The sequence below is a fragment of the Trachypithecus francoisi genome, unplaced genomic scaffold (genome assembly GCF_009764315.1).
Source record: "Trachypithecus francoisi isolate TF-2019V2 unplaced genomic scaffold, Tfra_2.0 Lachesis_group2, whole genome shotgun sequence".
NCBI classification, from domain to species: Eukaryota; Metazoa; Chordata; class Mammalia; order Primates; family Cercopithecidae; genus Trachypithecus; species Trachypithecus francoisi.
Window position 1 is genome coordinate 140,060,848 of NW_022681465.1, and position 17,170 is coordinate 140,078,017.

The 17,170-nt window shown below is 43.4% G+C and overlaps 1 protein-coding gene and 1 long non-coding RNA gene across 4 annotated transcripts in view; one reads left to right on the forward strand and one right to left on the reverse strand.

The window, feature by feature from the left end:
- The window catches only part of LOC117065631, a 40,631-nt gene extending 34,071 nt beyond the window's left edge, over positions 1-6,560 (forward strand). The window contains exon 3 of the long non-coding RNA XR_004430006.1: positions 6,401-6,560. This is a non-coding gene — a long non-coding RNA (uncharacterized LOC117065631). The remainder of the gene's footprint in view (positions 1-6,400) is intronic.
- GLRA1 (glycine receptor alpha 1) overlaps positions 1-17,170 on the reverse strand; it is a 99,532-nt gene that overhangs the window by 27,644 nt on the left and 54,718 nt on the right. For all 3 annotated transcript variants that reach the window (XM_033180677.1, XM_033180676.1, XM_033180675.1), the window contains 4 exons: positions 8,476-8,699; positions 4,997-5,079; positions 3,739-3,876; positions 38-252 (listed from right to left, as the gene is read on the reverse strand). In XM_033180677.1, coding sequence (XP_033036568.1) covers positions 38-252; positions 3,739-3,876; positions 4,997-5,079; positions 8,476-8,699 — 660 coding nt within the window. The remainder of the gene's footprint in view (positions 1-37; positions 253-3,738; positions 3,877-4,996; positions 5,080-8,475; positions 8,700-17,170) is intronic.

Below are 17,170 nucleotides of genomic sequence, written 5' to 3' on the forward strand. Positions count from 1 at the left end.
GTCCAGATGCTCTGTGCTCTTGAGCAATGGGACTTACCTTGGGCAGAGATGCTCGAGAGCCAGAGCTCTGGGTGGTCATGGTGAGCACCGTGGTGATGCCTAGGCCCACACGAGCAGGTGCAGCATCCATGTTGATCCAGAAGGAGATCCATGAGAGGATGACAATGAGCAGACTGGGAATATACATCTGAATCAGGTAGTAACCCATCTGCCGCTCCAGGTGGAACCGGGCCTCAATGCAGGTGAATTTACCTGCAAGAAATTGCAGTGAGAAGGCAGTGTAGCCTGGTGAATAGGACAAAAGGCTCTAGGGTTAGAACAGCCTCGACTGGAGTCCTGGTTCAGTCTCATACTACCTGTGTCCTTAGACAAGTATTTGAATTGTTCTGTGTATGTTTCCTCATGTATAGTAAACTGGGGATAATAATAATAATACCTGCATCATATAGTTACTTATATGATTAATGTGAGGATAAAATGAGATGATGCCTATGAAAAACTTAGCACAGTCCTCATACATTGTAAATGTTCAGGATGGTCAATTGCCATCATCACCACCACCATCATCATCATCATCATCATCATCATCATCATCAGTATTTTGTTGCTAAGAATGGGCCTGACTAAGTGGCAGTTTCTCTACCTTTCTGCCAGTTATCTTCCCAAAACATGACTTGATCCTGTTATTTTCTCTTTTAAAACCTTTGGTCTCATCCTTCTTTCCTCATACAAGGCAGTTCCCATTACCTACAGGAAAAAGTTCAAACTCTTTAGCCTGCCCTTTATAATCAAGCTCTAACCAGTCTTTCTATCCCCTTCCCCATCTTTCTTCACCCTAATCATGACTCCCTACATGCCACCCCTTGCCTTGAGCATTCCCTGAACTTTCATGTTTCTGAGCTTTTGATCTTGCTCATCCCTTTGCCCAGAATGCCCTTATTCCTTCCCACAACCAGCTAAAGAAATCTTCCTTCTCCTCCATGGCAGTGTAAATGTGAAGATTCTCCCAGGCAGAATGCTGCTTTTTCTGTGTTCCCTGAGCCCTGTTCACATGATCATCAGAGCCTTCAAGACATAATACAGTGAGTGAGGGGGCAAGTCAGTCTCTCTCTCTGTCTTCTGCACTAGACTAGGCAGCTTGTCTCCTCCCTGTCTATGTATCCCTGGAACTGGGATGGGGCCAGTCTTATGGTAGGGCCTTAGTTCCTATCTACTGAAGCACAATAGGGAATTTCCTGGAGTTCCCTGGACTATAAGCTATAGGCAGGGCCTTGTCAGTCTTTTCTTCTTGCATCCATAGGGTCTAGCACGGAGTTCAGCTCTCACTTAAATGAAAATGGTGAAGAGCAAGTCAAATGAATGAGAATATGCTGTGTACATTTAGGTTGTTTCCATATCTTGGCTATTGTGAATATTACTGCAGTGAACGTGGGAGTGCAGATATGCCTTTGAGATACTGGTTTTATTTTCTTTGGCTATGTATCTAGAAGTGGGATTGCTGGACCATGATATATTTCTCAATGGATGAATAGATAAAGAAAATGAAACATTATTCAGCCTTAAAAAAGAAGGAAATTCTGCCATTTGTGACAATGTGGATGAAGCTGAAGGACATTTTTATATTAAGTGAAATAAGCCAGACACAGAAAGACATATATTGTGTGATCTCACTTATATGTGGAATCTAAAATAGTCATACTTATAGAAGCCAAAAGTAGAATGGTGGTTGCTAGAGGCTAAGGGATGGGGGAAATTGGGAGATGTTGGCCAAAGGGTACAGAATTTCAGTTATGCAAGATGAATAAGTTCTGGGGATCTAATGTACAGCAATGTGACTAGAATTAACAGTGGTGTCCTGTGTGCTTGAAATTTGCTAAGAGGGTAGATCTCCTTTTTACTTTTTTTTCTTTTTCTTTTTTGAGATAGAGTCTCACTCTGTCACTCAGGCTGGAGTGCAGTGGCACGATCTCAGCTCACTGCAGCCTCCGTCTCCTGGGTTCAAGGGATCAGGATCCTGTCTCAGCCTCCAGAGTAGTTAGGATTACAGGTATGTGCCACCACGCCCAACTAATTTTTTTTTTTTTTTTGTATTTTTAGTAGAGACAGGGTTTTACCGTGCTAATCAGGCTGGTCTCAAACTCCTGGCCTCAAGTGATCCCCCCGCCTTGGCCTCCCAAAGTCCTGGGATTACAGGCATGAGCCATCGTGCCTGGCCTTTTTTTTTTTTTTCCTCACATTTTAAGAGTTTTAAAATATATTTTGAATATTTGACCCCTATCAGATTTATGATTTGCAAATATTTTCTCCCATTCTGTGGGTTCTTTATCTCCACTATCTTGATAGTGTCCTTTGATGCACTTTTAATATTTATGAAGTCAAATCTATCTATTGTTCTTTCATTATTGCTTGTGTTTTTGGTGTTATATCTAAGAATCTATTGCCAAATCTAAGATTAGGAAGATTTGTCCTCATGTCTTTCTAGAAGTTTTATCATTTTAGCTTAATCTTAAATTTAGGTCTTTAAGAGGGTAGATCTTAAGTGTTCTTACTAGACACACAGACACACATACACACACAATGAGAAGTGTGTGAGTTGATGGATATGTTATTTAGCTTGAGTGTGGTAATTATTTCACAATGCATATTTATATCAGAACATCACGTTGCATATCTTCCATATATACAATTGTTATTGGTCAGTTATACCTTAAGAAAGCTAAAAAGAAAAAAGAAAAGAAAATGCTGCATGAAGAATAAAAGACTTGGTATGTGAGGGTCAGTTGTGGTGATTTGACTTGGGAGTCATTGCTTTCATGGCTGCTATGGGAATGCCATTATGGCTCAAGGGATGAAGAGAGTATCTTTGGAGGTTCTGAAACATCTCTGAGGTGACTCAGAAAGAGGCAGCTGCCCAAGACAGACTGCAGCCCAGGCTGCCTGTACCTTCACTGGGCTTTCTAATTATACCAGAGCCTATGATGGTTTCTCTCAATCCCTCTCTTTCACCTCCTCCTCTTGCTGGCCTGCCATGCCTCTCTACTGTGTGCTTCTGGGTTCAGACCCTAGCTTCCTACCCATCCTTTCAGCTGCTATACCAATTGACTGATTTTCTTCTCCCATGCTTTTATGAGCTTGTTCTCAGCGTGAGACAGGACACGCAAAGCCAGTCTTGAGCTGGCCCCAGTCAGTCATCCAGATATTCAGTCTTCTGACAAAGGCATGGGAGACAGAGAGCTGAGCTACACCATTGTGGCTTCTCTGCCCTCTCATAGCTCACAGGCTAGTGAACCCTTTCTAACTATTTACTAACCTTCAATGACACCTCTCAGCTCCCTCTTGCTGAGGTCTATTGTGAACATTCTCTCTACTTTTGCTCTATTGGAAATGCCAGTTCATCTGTGACAGAGACTACTAGGTGTCTTCCCAATATCAGTTCTTCACTTCTGCCTTAGAAATAGGATCCATTCTGCTACCTGGAATAATGACTGTATTTACCAGCTTCCCTGGTAATTAGGTAGGGCCCAAGCTTAAGTCACTCACTCCAGGACTCACAGGAAGAAAATGTCGGAGCCACTTTTTTGTTTCAAAACCTATTCTTTTAACCAGTAGGTAATAAATAGAGCTGTGCCCATCATGGGTACTTCGTAAGATCTGTTGAATCATTGATTGAATGTGTTTGAAATGACCTCTGGTCCTGGCTGGGGGGTGGGATCTGAGGAGGATGGCCCTTGTACCTACCTGTGTTGTAGTGCTTGGTGCAGTATCTCAAGTCCTTCTCTTCCTTCAAGATAAACTGGGGCAGAGTTAGTCCATCTGCCACCTGCACAGCTCCCTGTTCCTGCCACTCAAAGATGAGGTCATTCATGGTATATCCAACTGGGATGGGATCAGAAGAAGGAGCAGTCACCACTCAGAAGCACTTGTTTGAAGCATGTCAGGGTTGGTTAGGGTTAGAGACTGAGAGAAACATCAGACACTTGATGGAACTTGTGAGACCAGGCTGCTTTTTATTTTCGTCTCAAAAGAGGTAAAAAACAGGTTAATTATTTATATCTACATCAGAGCCCTTCTACCTCTCTTCCCAACCTTCTGCATTAGCTTGTCCTGTTGTTCCCCCTCTTACTCCCATGGTGAAATGCTGTTGACATCTGCTGTTTTCACCTGCACACCATCCTTGTCAGCCTCCTCCTTTGCTCACAGCAGATATTCCTCTGTGGAACAACTCTATTGCATGCTCTCTTGGTGGTACTAACCACTGGCTGGGGTAGAGAGTAGAAAAGTGTGAAATGGTGACTCAAACTAGGCCAGACTGTGCCCCAGCACTTCAGCAACTATTGAGTGAAGTAACAGGAGGTTCAGAGTTGGTTTGTGCTGATTCCCTTCACGGGTAGAACTCCAAGGAAATGGTCCATTAGTTCCTGTTGCCTAAGTGCTCTGCCTTGGTTTCTGTATTTTTAAGTTAGTCAGATTGGTTTCTCTGTTTGCAATCACAGGAGTCAGCTTTCCAATCTGTTAAAATCCCGGTCCTCCATAAAGTCTACTCCAATACCCTCTCTCTTTCTCCATCAGAAGGAAGCACTCTTTCTGCCATGAGGCCACAGTGCTTTGTACTTCTAACAACACACCAATCACTTGCCACCCTTTATTAGAGTTATTTGTGCAGTCAGTTGTTTACTTCCCCTGCTGGAGTGAACATCTTGTGGGTTCAAGGACCATGACTCATTCAAGTCATTTCTCCTCCATTCACATTAACCATAGACATGGGACAATGACCCTTTGGAGAATGCTGCTGGCTCCAAAACATGGTCCTCAGGCAATGTAAGGGGAGTTATATTTCTAATGCATTTTCTAAAAGCAAAGTCCTTCATGGAATATTTTGAATTATTATAGTAATCCTGGGCTCTAGTGGTTAGGACCAGCTATGTGGGAATTTCTGCCTGTCCCATGGGTAAAAGGGAGCCTGGTTCTTTCTAGAGGACTCATGCAAGAGACTCACAGCTTTCCAGTTGCATGATACATGTCTGGACATCCATGGGGAAATTCTTCAAGTCCATGGGGCAGGCCAGTGTCAGGGTGATTCTGGAAAGAGAAGGGAGTTGAATGATGCAGGATCCACACATCAGGGAGGCTGTGCCTCTATTGTAGTTATTGTTAGGAAATCAGTTGTCCAGGGTAGGGAAAGAAGGTCAGGGAACTTGTGTTTTTTGTTTGTTTATTTATTTTTGAGAGATGAGATCTCCCTTTGTGGCCCAGGCTGGAGTGCAATGGTGCAATAATGGCTCACTACAGCCTCAACTTTCTAGGCTCAAGCAGTTCTCCTGCCTCAGCCTCTAGAGTAGATGCGACCATAGGCACGTGCCACCACGCCTGCTAATTTTAAAATTTTTTTTTGTAGAGACAGGGGTCTCGCCATGTTGCCCAAGTTAGTCTCGAACTCCCAGGCTCAAGCAATCCTCTCACATCAGACTCCAAAAGTGCTGGGATTACAGGCGTGAGCCACTGTGCCTGGCCGTGACAAGATTTATATATATAGAAAGCCCTGAAAATTACACACACACACACATACAAACTGTTAATGCAAATTAGAGAATTTAGCAAAACTGAAGGATAAAAAATCCACAAGGAGTTCTGGCAAGAAGCACGGTGGGAAGCAGAGTGCAGCCAGATGCTTTGGGGACCTGCAGGCCCTCTGACCTTGGAGGTGCAGATGAGCTGGGGGCTCGGGCCTGGCGGCAGGCTCTGTCCTCCAGGCTCCCACAGCCCTTGCTGTGGCTCCCACCAGCTGGGCCCAGGCCTGAAGTAGTGACAAACCTCTTTTCCCACCCCACCTCCGGGACCTGGTGGCCATCTGGTCTCCCAGCCAACTTTGCCAAGCCAAGACAAAGCCCCCAATGGCTACTGGGATGCAGCACCTTTGGGTGGTGGCGAGTGTGGATAACTTGTGTGTATTAAATAAGTATGTGTGTTTTTCCAAGTTACTGATTGAAAAATGGAGGCTTAGAGAGGTAAAAGTAGGTTGCCTAAAGTGACACAGAGTCAGGGAACTTCTGGGTGTTTTGGAGTCTATCTGGCCTCTGGAGACCTGTCTTTAGCAAGTTGGCTGGAGGCCAGGGGCTGCCCCCATTCCATACTCTTCTGCATAGCCCTCAAGTAGGGACAGAGCTCAAATTTTAAGTTGAGCAGCACCCATGTGCACCTGCAGCAGGTGTTGCAAGTGGTTCTTGGCTACCTTCTTCACACACAGGGTTCATCAAAGGTTATTTCAAAGAGGCCCTCTGCCTTCTGGGTGTCCAAACACAGTTGACCCACATCAGTAGGCTCATGCTGGGGTCGACTGGAAAGGGGTGGGCTCCTCAGGATTCTGGGCTAGCTGTTTATTTTGGTTGTTCAACCCTCACAGAGGCCACAGACTCAGAACCAGAGGGAGTCCCCTTAACAGAATTTGAGGACTGCAGCTCAAGCTGAGATACAAGACTCCAGCTTGAAAGGCTTTTCCAACATCTGAGTCCCTGCTGCAGGGGACAGAGAAGAAAGGCTTTCAGAGCCCAAAGAGCCTTAGATCATCAAGCCAACTTCCTCATGTGACAGGTGAGAAACCCAGGGTACAGAAAGGGATAGGCTGAGAGTCATCCAAGGTCACACAGCAAGCTGATACATCAGCCAGGACTCAAAACCATGTGTCCTGACCTTTGGATTCTAAGTCCCAGGGTGGGGTTGACTTACGTGTTTGCTGGCAGCACTGCTCTCCTGAAAAGCCAACCCCAATACCCTAAGACACATAATTGGTGGTGTTCTAGTGGAAATGAACTGGCACTTTGGCTACATGTGATGAGGTACACAGCCCTTTGTGAACTTTCTTCCTCCAGCTCACACCCACAGCTCTGGATCTGGGCCCCTTTAAGCATAAGGTTGAAGCAAGTGGGGAAAAATGGAAGGGAGAGGGAGAGGAAGAAGAGGGAAAAGAAGGGAGTGGAAGGAGGGAGACAGTGAAGAGAAAGTGAATGCAGTTGAATTTTTGCAGATAAAAGCTCCAAAGTGGGGCAGCTGTCACATTGGGTTAATTTCCTGAAGTCGAATGACCTTGGAAACATCACTTTCTGCTGATTTGTCCTTCTATCATGCTGTACCATGACTTAGTTTCCTAGAGATAGGAAACTAGCTTGGCAGCAGCAAAATCCAAGCAGGCTGACCTTACCATCCCCCTAGCCAGCCGGACCTGAGTGGCCATTTCCTAAGCCTGTCACTCCTCCAGTCTGGATGTTTACTTGGGGAGATAGGAAGGTGGGCTCCTGAGGGAGGAAGACCACATGAGCAGCGGGTTCCTCCAAGCCTTCTCTTGATGGTGAAGTTCCTAAGCTTCCTCCCCTACCCAGCCTGCTCCTGGGAGAGACTGAGTTTGGTCAAACCTGAGGGTTAGGATCTATACAGCCTTTCCCACAGGCTGGGACAGTTAAGGCTCATCACTCAAAGGAAAGAAAACGTGTTTCCCTGAAGGACTGGAGCAGGAGGGGGAGACATTTAGGACCAGTGCCCTTTGAAGTTCTTTGAAATAAAAACATATTCATATATTGATTAAATATTTGAGTGCCTATTGAATGCCATGCACTGCTGTAGGACTTTGAGAGGGCATCAGATTCACACTAATACAGATTAGAATCTAGGCTCTGCTACTAACAAACTGGAAACTTTGGCAGGTTACTTACATTTTTCTGATTCTCATTTGTCTAATCTGTAAAATGGGCATAGTAAAACCTGCTTCATAGGGTTATTAGGAGGGCTAGATATAACACATGAAAAGTACCCAGCATAGTTAATGAATTCTCATGAATGGTAACTGTTATTATTACATGTGTAAGGTCATTTTTTTTCACCTCTTTGACCTTGGTCATTTTCCTTATGCCTTAGGAGAGGAGATCAGGGACTTGGTGCGGAGGGGTGGCAGCAGACTCTGAAGGCTTTGCCCCTAACCAATATCTCAAGGATACTCCACATCTGGAGAAGGAAATCTAAACTCCTAGACCCAGTGCAAAGTTTGGGGGATAGATTTTGTAGAAGGGATGGAGTAGCCCTGGCCTTGAACGTGAGCAACACCATCCACCTGGCAGGCTCATTTACTTTGAAGTTGCTGTGATTTTCTAGGCTTAGCTCTTGCTATTGGTAATCATGCTTGAATACTCTTTCCTATCTTGTTTGATTGAAATGCTGGGTAACTTAAACCCCACCTTCTCTAGGATGCCTTTCTTGGTCTCCTTGGTTATAATAAATCATTGGCTCCTAGAATAAAATACCCCGTTGTATTTTATTGTTACTTGCTGAGTATAAGTTACAGAGCTGGATCTGCCTATTCTGCAAAGGTGTTGGGTTACCAGGGCCTGTTCACCTCTGTTTAGGCCCCTCTTTTAAGGTCTGTGCCCAGAAGGTAGTGGAGTAAGGCACATTCTGAAGAGGGAGTGGGTGAACCTGGTCAGAACTCACCTGATGCTGTAGAGGACATTCCCATTCCGGGAGATCCTTAACAATTTGTTGTCTGTGGTGATTTCATGGAAGTGGGCCCCCTTCTCGTTGGCAAAGAACAGGTCAGGTTTCCAGATGGAGTCCAGCATGGATGGGTCCAGGTCCAGAGAGTCGTCAGGGTATTCGTTATAGGCCAGGCGGGGGTCGTTCCATTGCTGACGCAGAAAGATGTTGACCCTATAGTCCTACAGCCAGGAAACAACAAGGTGAAGGCAGTGTCAGGCCCAAGGACATCAACTTTTGGAGGACCTGGGTATTTCTGGTTAGTAAAACCTTTTCTGGAGGATGTTATTAAGTGTGGTTGCATCTTATATGGGGGTGAGACATAAAAGGTGTGTATCAGGCAAAAACCATGGGAGTCATAATTACCCCTGAAAATCCTCTAAATTCCCCATGAGGTATATTCAACCCCGAAATGAGATTATGTAAATGTTATTCTTTATTTTGAAAAAAAAAAAACTAAAGAAAAGTTCAAAGACGGATGTAATAAACACTTGTTTTCATCATCCTGTCAATATTTTTTCATGTTTGCTTCATTTTTTTTAAATAAGAGAAAAAATACATTGCATATAAATTGAAGTCCCCCTTTTCCCCTCAACCCCAATAGTACAGTACTTCTTAGGCACACCAAGATTTGAGAGTCATTGGTCTAGACAAATTGAAGGAATGAAAGGATATAATCAAAGCTGATGTCTGAGCATTCAAACTATTCTGCCTAAAGAGAATAATTAATTCTCAAGAAGTGAAGGAGGGATGAGCAGAAGAATTCTGTATCGTTGCTGCTGGTCCTAGGGTTCATCCCATCCTGTTTTAATCCCAGCCTTCTATAACTTACTGTGACATATGTTGATTTGTTTGGAAAGGTTTAATAGATGTCATAGAGTCACATCTTACTAGCTTCTAAACTCAGTGCTTAGTTAATATTTCTCTGATGGGACTGCGGTGTAGTTATTCCACTGAAAGGAAATTCATGAGTCAAATCAATTAGGGAAATGTTAGACCAGATGAAATACAACAGGTTTCTTTATTGCAGGACTTCTCAGAGACCTTAATATGCTGATGAGTTGTGTGCATCTCAAGAAGGGAATAGAACATGGTTTATTTTGGCCATGGAATTCTTATGTTTGTGCATGATGAGTATCTTCTATAGAATATAGGTTAGGAATGGCTGTCCTAGTCAAAACTCCATCCCCACCTCCCACCTTTTTTTTTTTTCCAGATGAAGAAACTAAAGTCCAGGGAGAATTGAGACTGGCTCATTGTCACTCTGAAAATGTAGGTCCAGAGCTGATTCTAGAACCCAAGTGTTCTGACTCCTAGCTAAGAGTTTGCTCAATTGCCTCAGCTGTTCCTAGAGGAAGTGAAAGAGTCCATTCAGTTTCTATTCACAATGTGAGGAGCTGTTATGGTATGGGTAGATCTCAATAGCAGAAAACTGGGTCATGCAGTTAAGAAATATTTCCATTAAGAAAGTTTTCAGTCAGGAGCGATGGCTTATGCCTGTAATCCCAGCACTTTGGGAGGCCAAGTTGGGAGGATTGCTTGAGCCCAGGAGTTTGAGACCAGCCTGGCCAACATGATGAGACCTTGTTTCTACCAGAAAATACAAACGGTAGCCGGGTGTGGTGGCGCATGTAATGGCCTATACAGTAGCCTGTAGTCCCAGTTACTCAGGAGGCTGAGGTCGGAGGATCACCTGAACCCAGGGAGGTCCAGGCTGCAGTGAACCATGATCATGCCAGTGCACTCCAGCCTGGGTGACAGAGTGAGACCCTGTCTCAAACAAACAAACAAACAGAAAAAGAAAGTTTTAAATTTTGTTACAGAGACATTGTAAACCTGGAGTTCATGAATAGATAGCATGACACTACCAGTAGAGTTTAGGGTATATTTGTGTTTCCCAAGCAGGAAGGGCATAGCTCTCTGTGTCGAATCTCCCAAAGGGTCTATAGTTCCCCAAATGATTAATATCCTCAGTTCAAGTCCAGCTTTAAATGCTTTCCTCCAAGGAATAATCTCCACACATGAGGACCTGCTATTGCTTTTTCCCTGAGGGTGCTGGATAAACGAGGTCATGCAATATTTTCTTTTGAAATGCTGCTTGTAAATCCTCATCAGTCTTGATCTGTTATCAGCAGGGATAAACTAAAACAAACAAGCTTCCTCCCCACTCTCACCCTTACCCCTGCTCAATTCCTCCTACCGTGCATGACTTGGTCTGTTTGCCTATAGAAATATCAATAGCTTCATAAAATGTTCTAAGGTATTTTATAGGATTGTTCTATAATTTAATTTCAGCCTCTCTCTCCAGCCCCATAGAAAGTGACATTTGGCCTCATAATCTCACATCTTGTAAGTCCCATGGTGGTGGGAGAACTCCAGGCCCGGCCTCAGTGTTAGCTGTTTGTCCTGATGATGGTAATGGACAGCTCCCAATCTGGTTCCATCTGATCAGGGGATTGGAAATAGTCTCTCCTTCTCCTTCTCCCTTGGATTTTGCATGAAGTGTGTGTGTGTATGTGTGTGTGTGTGTGTGTGTGTGTGTGTGTGTGTGTTATGATGAGGCACTGGGCAAGTCACATCAGAGTGAACAGACTATGAATGGTTGGGCAGAAAAAGCCTTCAGTCCCCAGGCCCCAGCTGTACTCTTGATGTTCTTGCCAGTGACATGTCAAGTCCATTTATGTGGCTAGCAGGAAGAAAAGAAAGTGGCATTTCTTAAAATGGTCTGTTAGGCAGCAGGCACCATTCTAGATACTGTCACATACATTTAATCCTCACAAAACCCCTGCAAGCTAGACATTCAGATTCCCATAGTGAGGGTAAGAAAACAGGTCTGAGAAATGTGTCCAAGGCACAGGGCCAGTGAGTGGCAGAGCTAGGACTGGAATCAGCATCACCCTGAGCCTCTAGTGAGCACTTGTGATTTACGTCACATGGTGTGGACAGCCAACCCTGTGTGAGGGACACTCTCTGTCAGCCTCATTGCTCAGGCAAATTCTGCCTTCTCAGCTTAAGGCTTATCTCTTGCAGGAGCCTTGATGCCCCAGGCTTCCCTGACCTCTTCTTTTTTGATCTCCTAGCAAGACCGAATCACCTGGAACGTTTAATTGAGCACTTCTTCACTGTATATGTCTTATGTCCTCAACTTGATTGGGAGCAATTTGACCGGATGAACCAGACCTTATATTTTCCTGCACCATCTCACCTAGTCACCCAGTCAGTGCATCTATGAGCTACCTAGTACCTATGAGAAGGAAGAGGAGACAAAGTCAGAAAAAGCTGGAACAGAATGTGCTTTTCTTATTTTATATCTGGAAAGACTGAGACCCAGAGGGGAAAGGTACTTCCTAAGATTGCACAGCAATTCAGTAAAGAATCTGGAATTAGAACTTGACTCTGCTTCTCTGAGCCTTACTGTTAAAAGAAGTTAGGCTAGATGGTCTCTAAGAACTTTTCCAAATCTAACAGCTAATTGTGGTTAGTTTTATTTTTTCCAACAATATTTTACTGAACTCTCTTAAGTGCCAGATATTATTCTAGGCACTGAGGAATCCACTGAGGACAAGAAAGATATATTTATTCAGCTCCAGAGCCTCCAGTGTAACATTTGCACCACACTGAGATAAGGGCTGTGATAGGGGTTAAGCGCAGGGTGCTGGGGAATATAGAAGACAGGTTCCCACCTGGACTTGGGGGTGCTGATCAGGGAAGTCTCCAGGTAGAAGTGATATTTAAGGTGAGACTAAATATGGTTGAGCCAAAGAGGAAAAGCATTTTTGGGCAGCTGGAAGTGCATATGTGAAGGCCTAGAGGCAAAGCAAGAGTGGGGCACTTTGGAAAGAAGAGCAAGTGAATGAATAGAGGAGTAGAAGGACACACGCACGGTCTTGCAAGCTGTACTGAGAAATTTGAACTTTTTCCTGATAATAATGTGGAGAGTTTGAAGAATTTTAAGTAAAGATGAACATTATTACATTTGCATTTTATTACTAATATTTAAAAATGTTTTAACTGTTATTTCAGAAGCAATGCAAGTTGACATTTAAAAAATATAAACGTACATCATCTAAAAGGAGAAAAACAAAATAAAACCCATCTCTTTGTATTTCATAATGAGTCTCTCATTATGAAATGACTAATGAAAAGTTTGAGCAGGAGACAGAGAATGTATCTTGGTGTCCTCAGGCAGCTTGACTCCTACTGGCAGCGCCTGCCCTAGCAGCTGCTACCCAAACAAGTTGCTGCCATTGATTTCCTCCCTTAAATTGGCAAACAGCAGTGAGAAATGCAGTTCAGAAAAGATCAATGTAATTGGTGTAATAGGCCGAAAGCTAAAGGCTGTTTTGCTTATTTGGCCATAGCTATACATATGTGGGTTGGTGTTCGTCATGCTGGGGGCCATGTTCAAGTTCAGGGACTGGAGGAGCAGCAATTGAATTCTCCACCCTAGAACCTGAGGTTCCACCTCTGGGAGCTGGTTTCTTGGTCTCAAACTCTCAAGGGTAGCTCACAAACCTGAAGAAGAAGGGGTTTCTCCTTCTGGTTCTGTTGAACCAGAGCTCTGGTTCAACAGTGTTCAGCATCAACTCACCCATCCTGCCTCTCTGATTCCTTGATGATCTAATTTCTGGTAACTGGGCAACTAGCTGCCCTGCTTATGAGACTAAGGTAGAGCATTAACTCATTCATTTATTCATTCATTCATTCCACAGACATTTATTGAGGGCTTCCTATGTGCCACCTGAAGTTGGATCTGTCCCCCACCTCTACCCACACTGTGCCTCATTTCATATTCTAACCTCTCCTAATAAACTCCTCTAAACTCAGTATGGTGGTGAAGTAGGAAGCATGAAGTGTTTTAGTAGGATAGAGCTAAGAGCTTATGCAAGAGTGTTGGTGGCAAGGGTATGTGGAATGCAAGAGGTGGGCCCATTGCAGTCAGAACCAAGAGACATTGCATCAAGAGGTAAACAAAAGAACCAGATTCTTACACCTTTTACAGCCTCATCATTCCAGTTCCCAAGGGGTTATCTCAACTCTAAACTCAATCCAACTCTATTAACGTTTATGAGGCTGATTGGGAGTACAGTGAGGATGGAGGCACAGGGTCTTCATTTCTGTACTTAAAGAACTCAGTTTATCTAGCAAGCAAGATAAGGCATGGACACAAATATCTACCACACAGAATTAAAAGTGAGAGGGTCATAAGAAGTTCTAACAGGCTGCATGTGGTGGCTCATGCCTATAATACCAGCACTTTGGGAGGCCAAAATGGGCAGATTGCTTGAGCCCAGGAGTTTGAGATAAGACTGGGCAATGTGGAAAACTCCATCTCTACAAAAAAAGTAAAAATAAAAAAATTAGCTGGGCATGGTGGTGCATGACTGTAGTCCCAGCTACCTGAGAGGCTGAGGTGGGAGGATCAATTGAGTCCATGAGGTTTAGGCTGTAGTGAGCCATGATTGTGCCGCTGCACTCAGGCCTGGGTGACAGAGCAACACCCTGTCTCCAAAATAAATAAATAAAAATAAATAAATAAATATTTTTAACAAATTGCCATTAGAGATGATTTCCAGCCAAGTTGGGCAAATCTGGAAAAGCTTTTGAGGAGAAGGTAGCATTTGAGGTGGCCCCTTTCAGTTTGTTCCATCCTCCAGAAGTTAGCATCTCTAGATCTAGTATTGTTCTGAGATGTGAACAGTATCTGGTTTCACCTGGAACAAGGCCAGTGATATGCTCTAAGCCTATATTTCTCACATCTGTGAGATAAGGGTAAGACATTAGGACTAGGGCTGCAGCCTCAGAGTATTTGGAAAAAAAATATGTATAATTGGGGGTGAAAGGAATCTCACGTAGAAGGGATAGCACAAGCAGAGGTGTGTAGGCAGGGGCATTCAAACAGTTCAGTTTAGCTCAACCATTAGCAGCATAAATAGTAACAATTGCCCCTTATTCGAGGCCCTATTATACACCAGGCATTATGTCTTAAACATGCCATACATGTCAGCTTATTTTATCTTTAAAACAATCCTATGACTTGGGCATTTTCAACCTAATTTTATAGATGAAGAAGGTACAGGGAGATTAAGTGCTTTGTCTGGATTTATACAGTTAGGAAATAGTGGGGCTGGAGTTCAAATCTGGTTTGTCTGATTACATGAAGTTCATGTTCTTAACTACACTACTGTGATAAGGCTGCAAAATGAATTAATCTGAGACTGTGGATATCTTTAACTGCCAAACCAAGGTGTTTGGATTTTATTTGGTAGCCAATTTAGCACCATTGAAGACTTAAGCAGTGGGGTAATGTCACAGTTTCATTTCAGGAAGATCAGTATGGTAGGAACCACTGTAGACAATTGGAAGCAGGAGAAAACAGGTACAGAAAGACCTGTTTTAAGGCTGTTGTGACAATCCAGTTGGGAGGTAATAAAGGTTCTCAACCAAGATAGCAGGAATGGAGATTGGAGCTAGATGAGAGAATCATTGTTCTTATCATCACTATTTTTATCATCAAATATTACAGCTAGAAAGAACCCACCACTAAGGTGGGACCTGCATGCAGAAATCCTATTGGACAGATGTGAAAACTGGAGCCCTAAAAGCTCAAGTTCCTGCTGCTAGTTACTCGTCATCAGAATTGATAATAACAATGCAAATAATACTAATACACTGAGACTTTATCACATGCAAGAAACTGTGTGAAGACCTTTATGTGTGTTATCTTCACAATAACCCTGTGATGTAGGTTCTATTGTTATTCTCATTTTGCAGGGAAATCAAGGTACAGAGAGATTAATGTTCCACTCATGACATTGCACAACTAGTAAGTGACAAAGCTGGGATTTGAACCCAGGATGTTAAAGTCAGAGCCCAAGCATTTAACCAGTAGACTACACTACCCGTGATATCCCAGATACGCATTGAGTGACAGTTTGATGACACCTCAGTGTCATCAGTACTGCCTCTGGCTGCTAGGATGTACCTGTGGGATTTTAGATGCCCACAACTAACAGGAACTATTGAAAAGGGCAAAGGACAGAAAGCTTCTGCCCTAGATTTAGCAGTCCGCTAGTGCTTTATTTCTGCCTCAAGCCATGGAATTGATCTGCTCTCTGCTGTACACTCAAGTCCAGTGCTTGTGGACTGCCGAGATCCCTGTCTGTAGCCTGCTTGGCCCCAGATGCTTTGTGTCTTGAACTTCTCCTAAGTCACCATGCTGCCTGGTGCATTCTCATTTAGATATCACACAATCAAAGCTACATTTGTTGTAAAGAACTGTAGATTGTTTGGACCAGTGGAGTTTAGCATCTTTATTTGTCTTTAGGGGATCACTAAAGATCAATGTGCATTTAATAATTACATAAAAATATGAATAGCAGTTCTGTTTATTGGGTGTATTGGGTGTCTAACATTTGCTAAAACTTTTTTTTTTTTTTGAGATGGTGTCTCGCTCTGTCGCCCAGGCTGGAGTGCAGTGAGGGGATCTCTGCTCACTACAACCTCCACCTCGCAGGTTCAAGGGGTTCTCCTGCCCTAGCCTTCTGAGTAGCTGGGATTATAGGCATCTACCACCATGCCTGGCTAATTTTTGTATTGTTAGTAGAGACACGGTTTCACCATGTTGGCCAGGCTTGTCTCAAACTCCTGACCTCAAGTGATCCATCCACTTTGGCGTCCCAAAGTGCTGGGATTATAGGCATAAGCCACCGCATAGAACTTGCTAAATTTTTTGGCTGGGTGCAGTGGCTCACACCTGTAATCCCAGCACTTTGGGAGGCCGAAGTGGGTGGATCACCTGAGGTCAGGAGTTTGAGACCAACCTGGCCAATGTGGCGAAACCCCGTCTCTACTAAAAATATAAAAATTATCAAGGCATGGTGGCAAGCGCCTGTAATCCCAGCTACTTGGGAAGCTGAGGCGGGAGAATTGCTTGAACCTGGAAGGTGGTGGTTGCAGTGAGCCAAGATCATGCCACTGCACTCCAGCCTGGGCGACAGAGCGAGATTCTGCCTCAAAAAACAAACAAACAAACAAACAAAAACAATGAACAACAACAAAAAACTTTTCATCAACCTAGCGTACTGGGTATTATTATACTCATTTCACAGGAGAGGAAACCGAAATTTAGAGAGGTTAAATGGAGGTTACGTTTCTTGCCCAAGATCACATAGCTAGTAGGTGCTAGAAACAGAGATATGAATCCAGGACTTCTGGTTTCCAATTTCACACTCTTTTGACAATTATAGGCTATATCTTCCCTTTTAAAAAAAATTTTTAAACCAAGTTCAATTTACTTTATTTTAAACCATAAATGTTTACTTTTAAAATATTTTAAAAGTAAACATTTATTATTAAAATTATTAAATATGTTAAACATATATTTAAACTTTTTATTAAATATTAAATACCATATTTTAGACTATCTATTGGGTAGATCAAGGAAATATAGTAGACGTAGAATACCAGGCCCCCGCTGAGCCCACCTATGTGATGGGTTGGTGCATAAATAACCTTATAATCAGTATCAGGTGAAGAATTTTGGATTGGGATATTAAGCAGTGAAGTAGATTTATGACTGGTTGCCAAAGGGTGCAAATGGAAGGAAGGGTGGATGTTAACCTGGAAAGAGGAAAGCTGATATAGTCGGCAG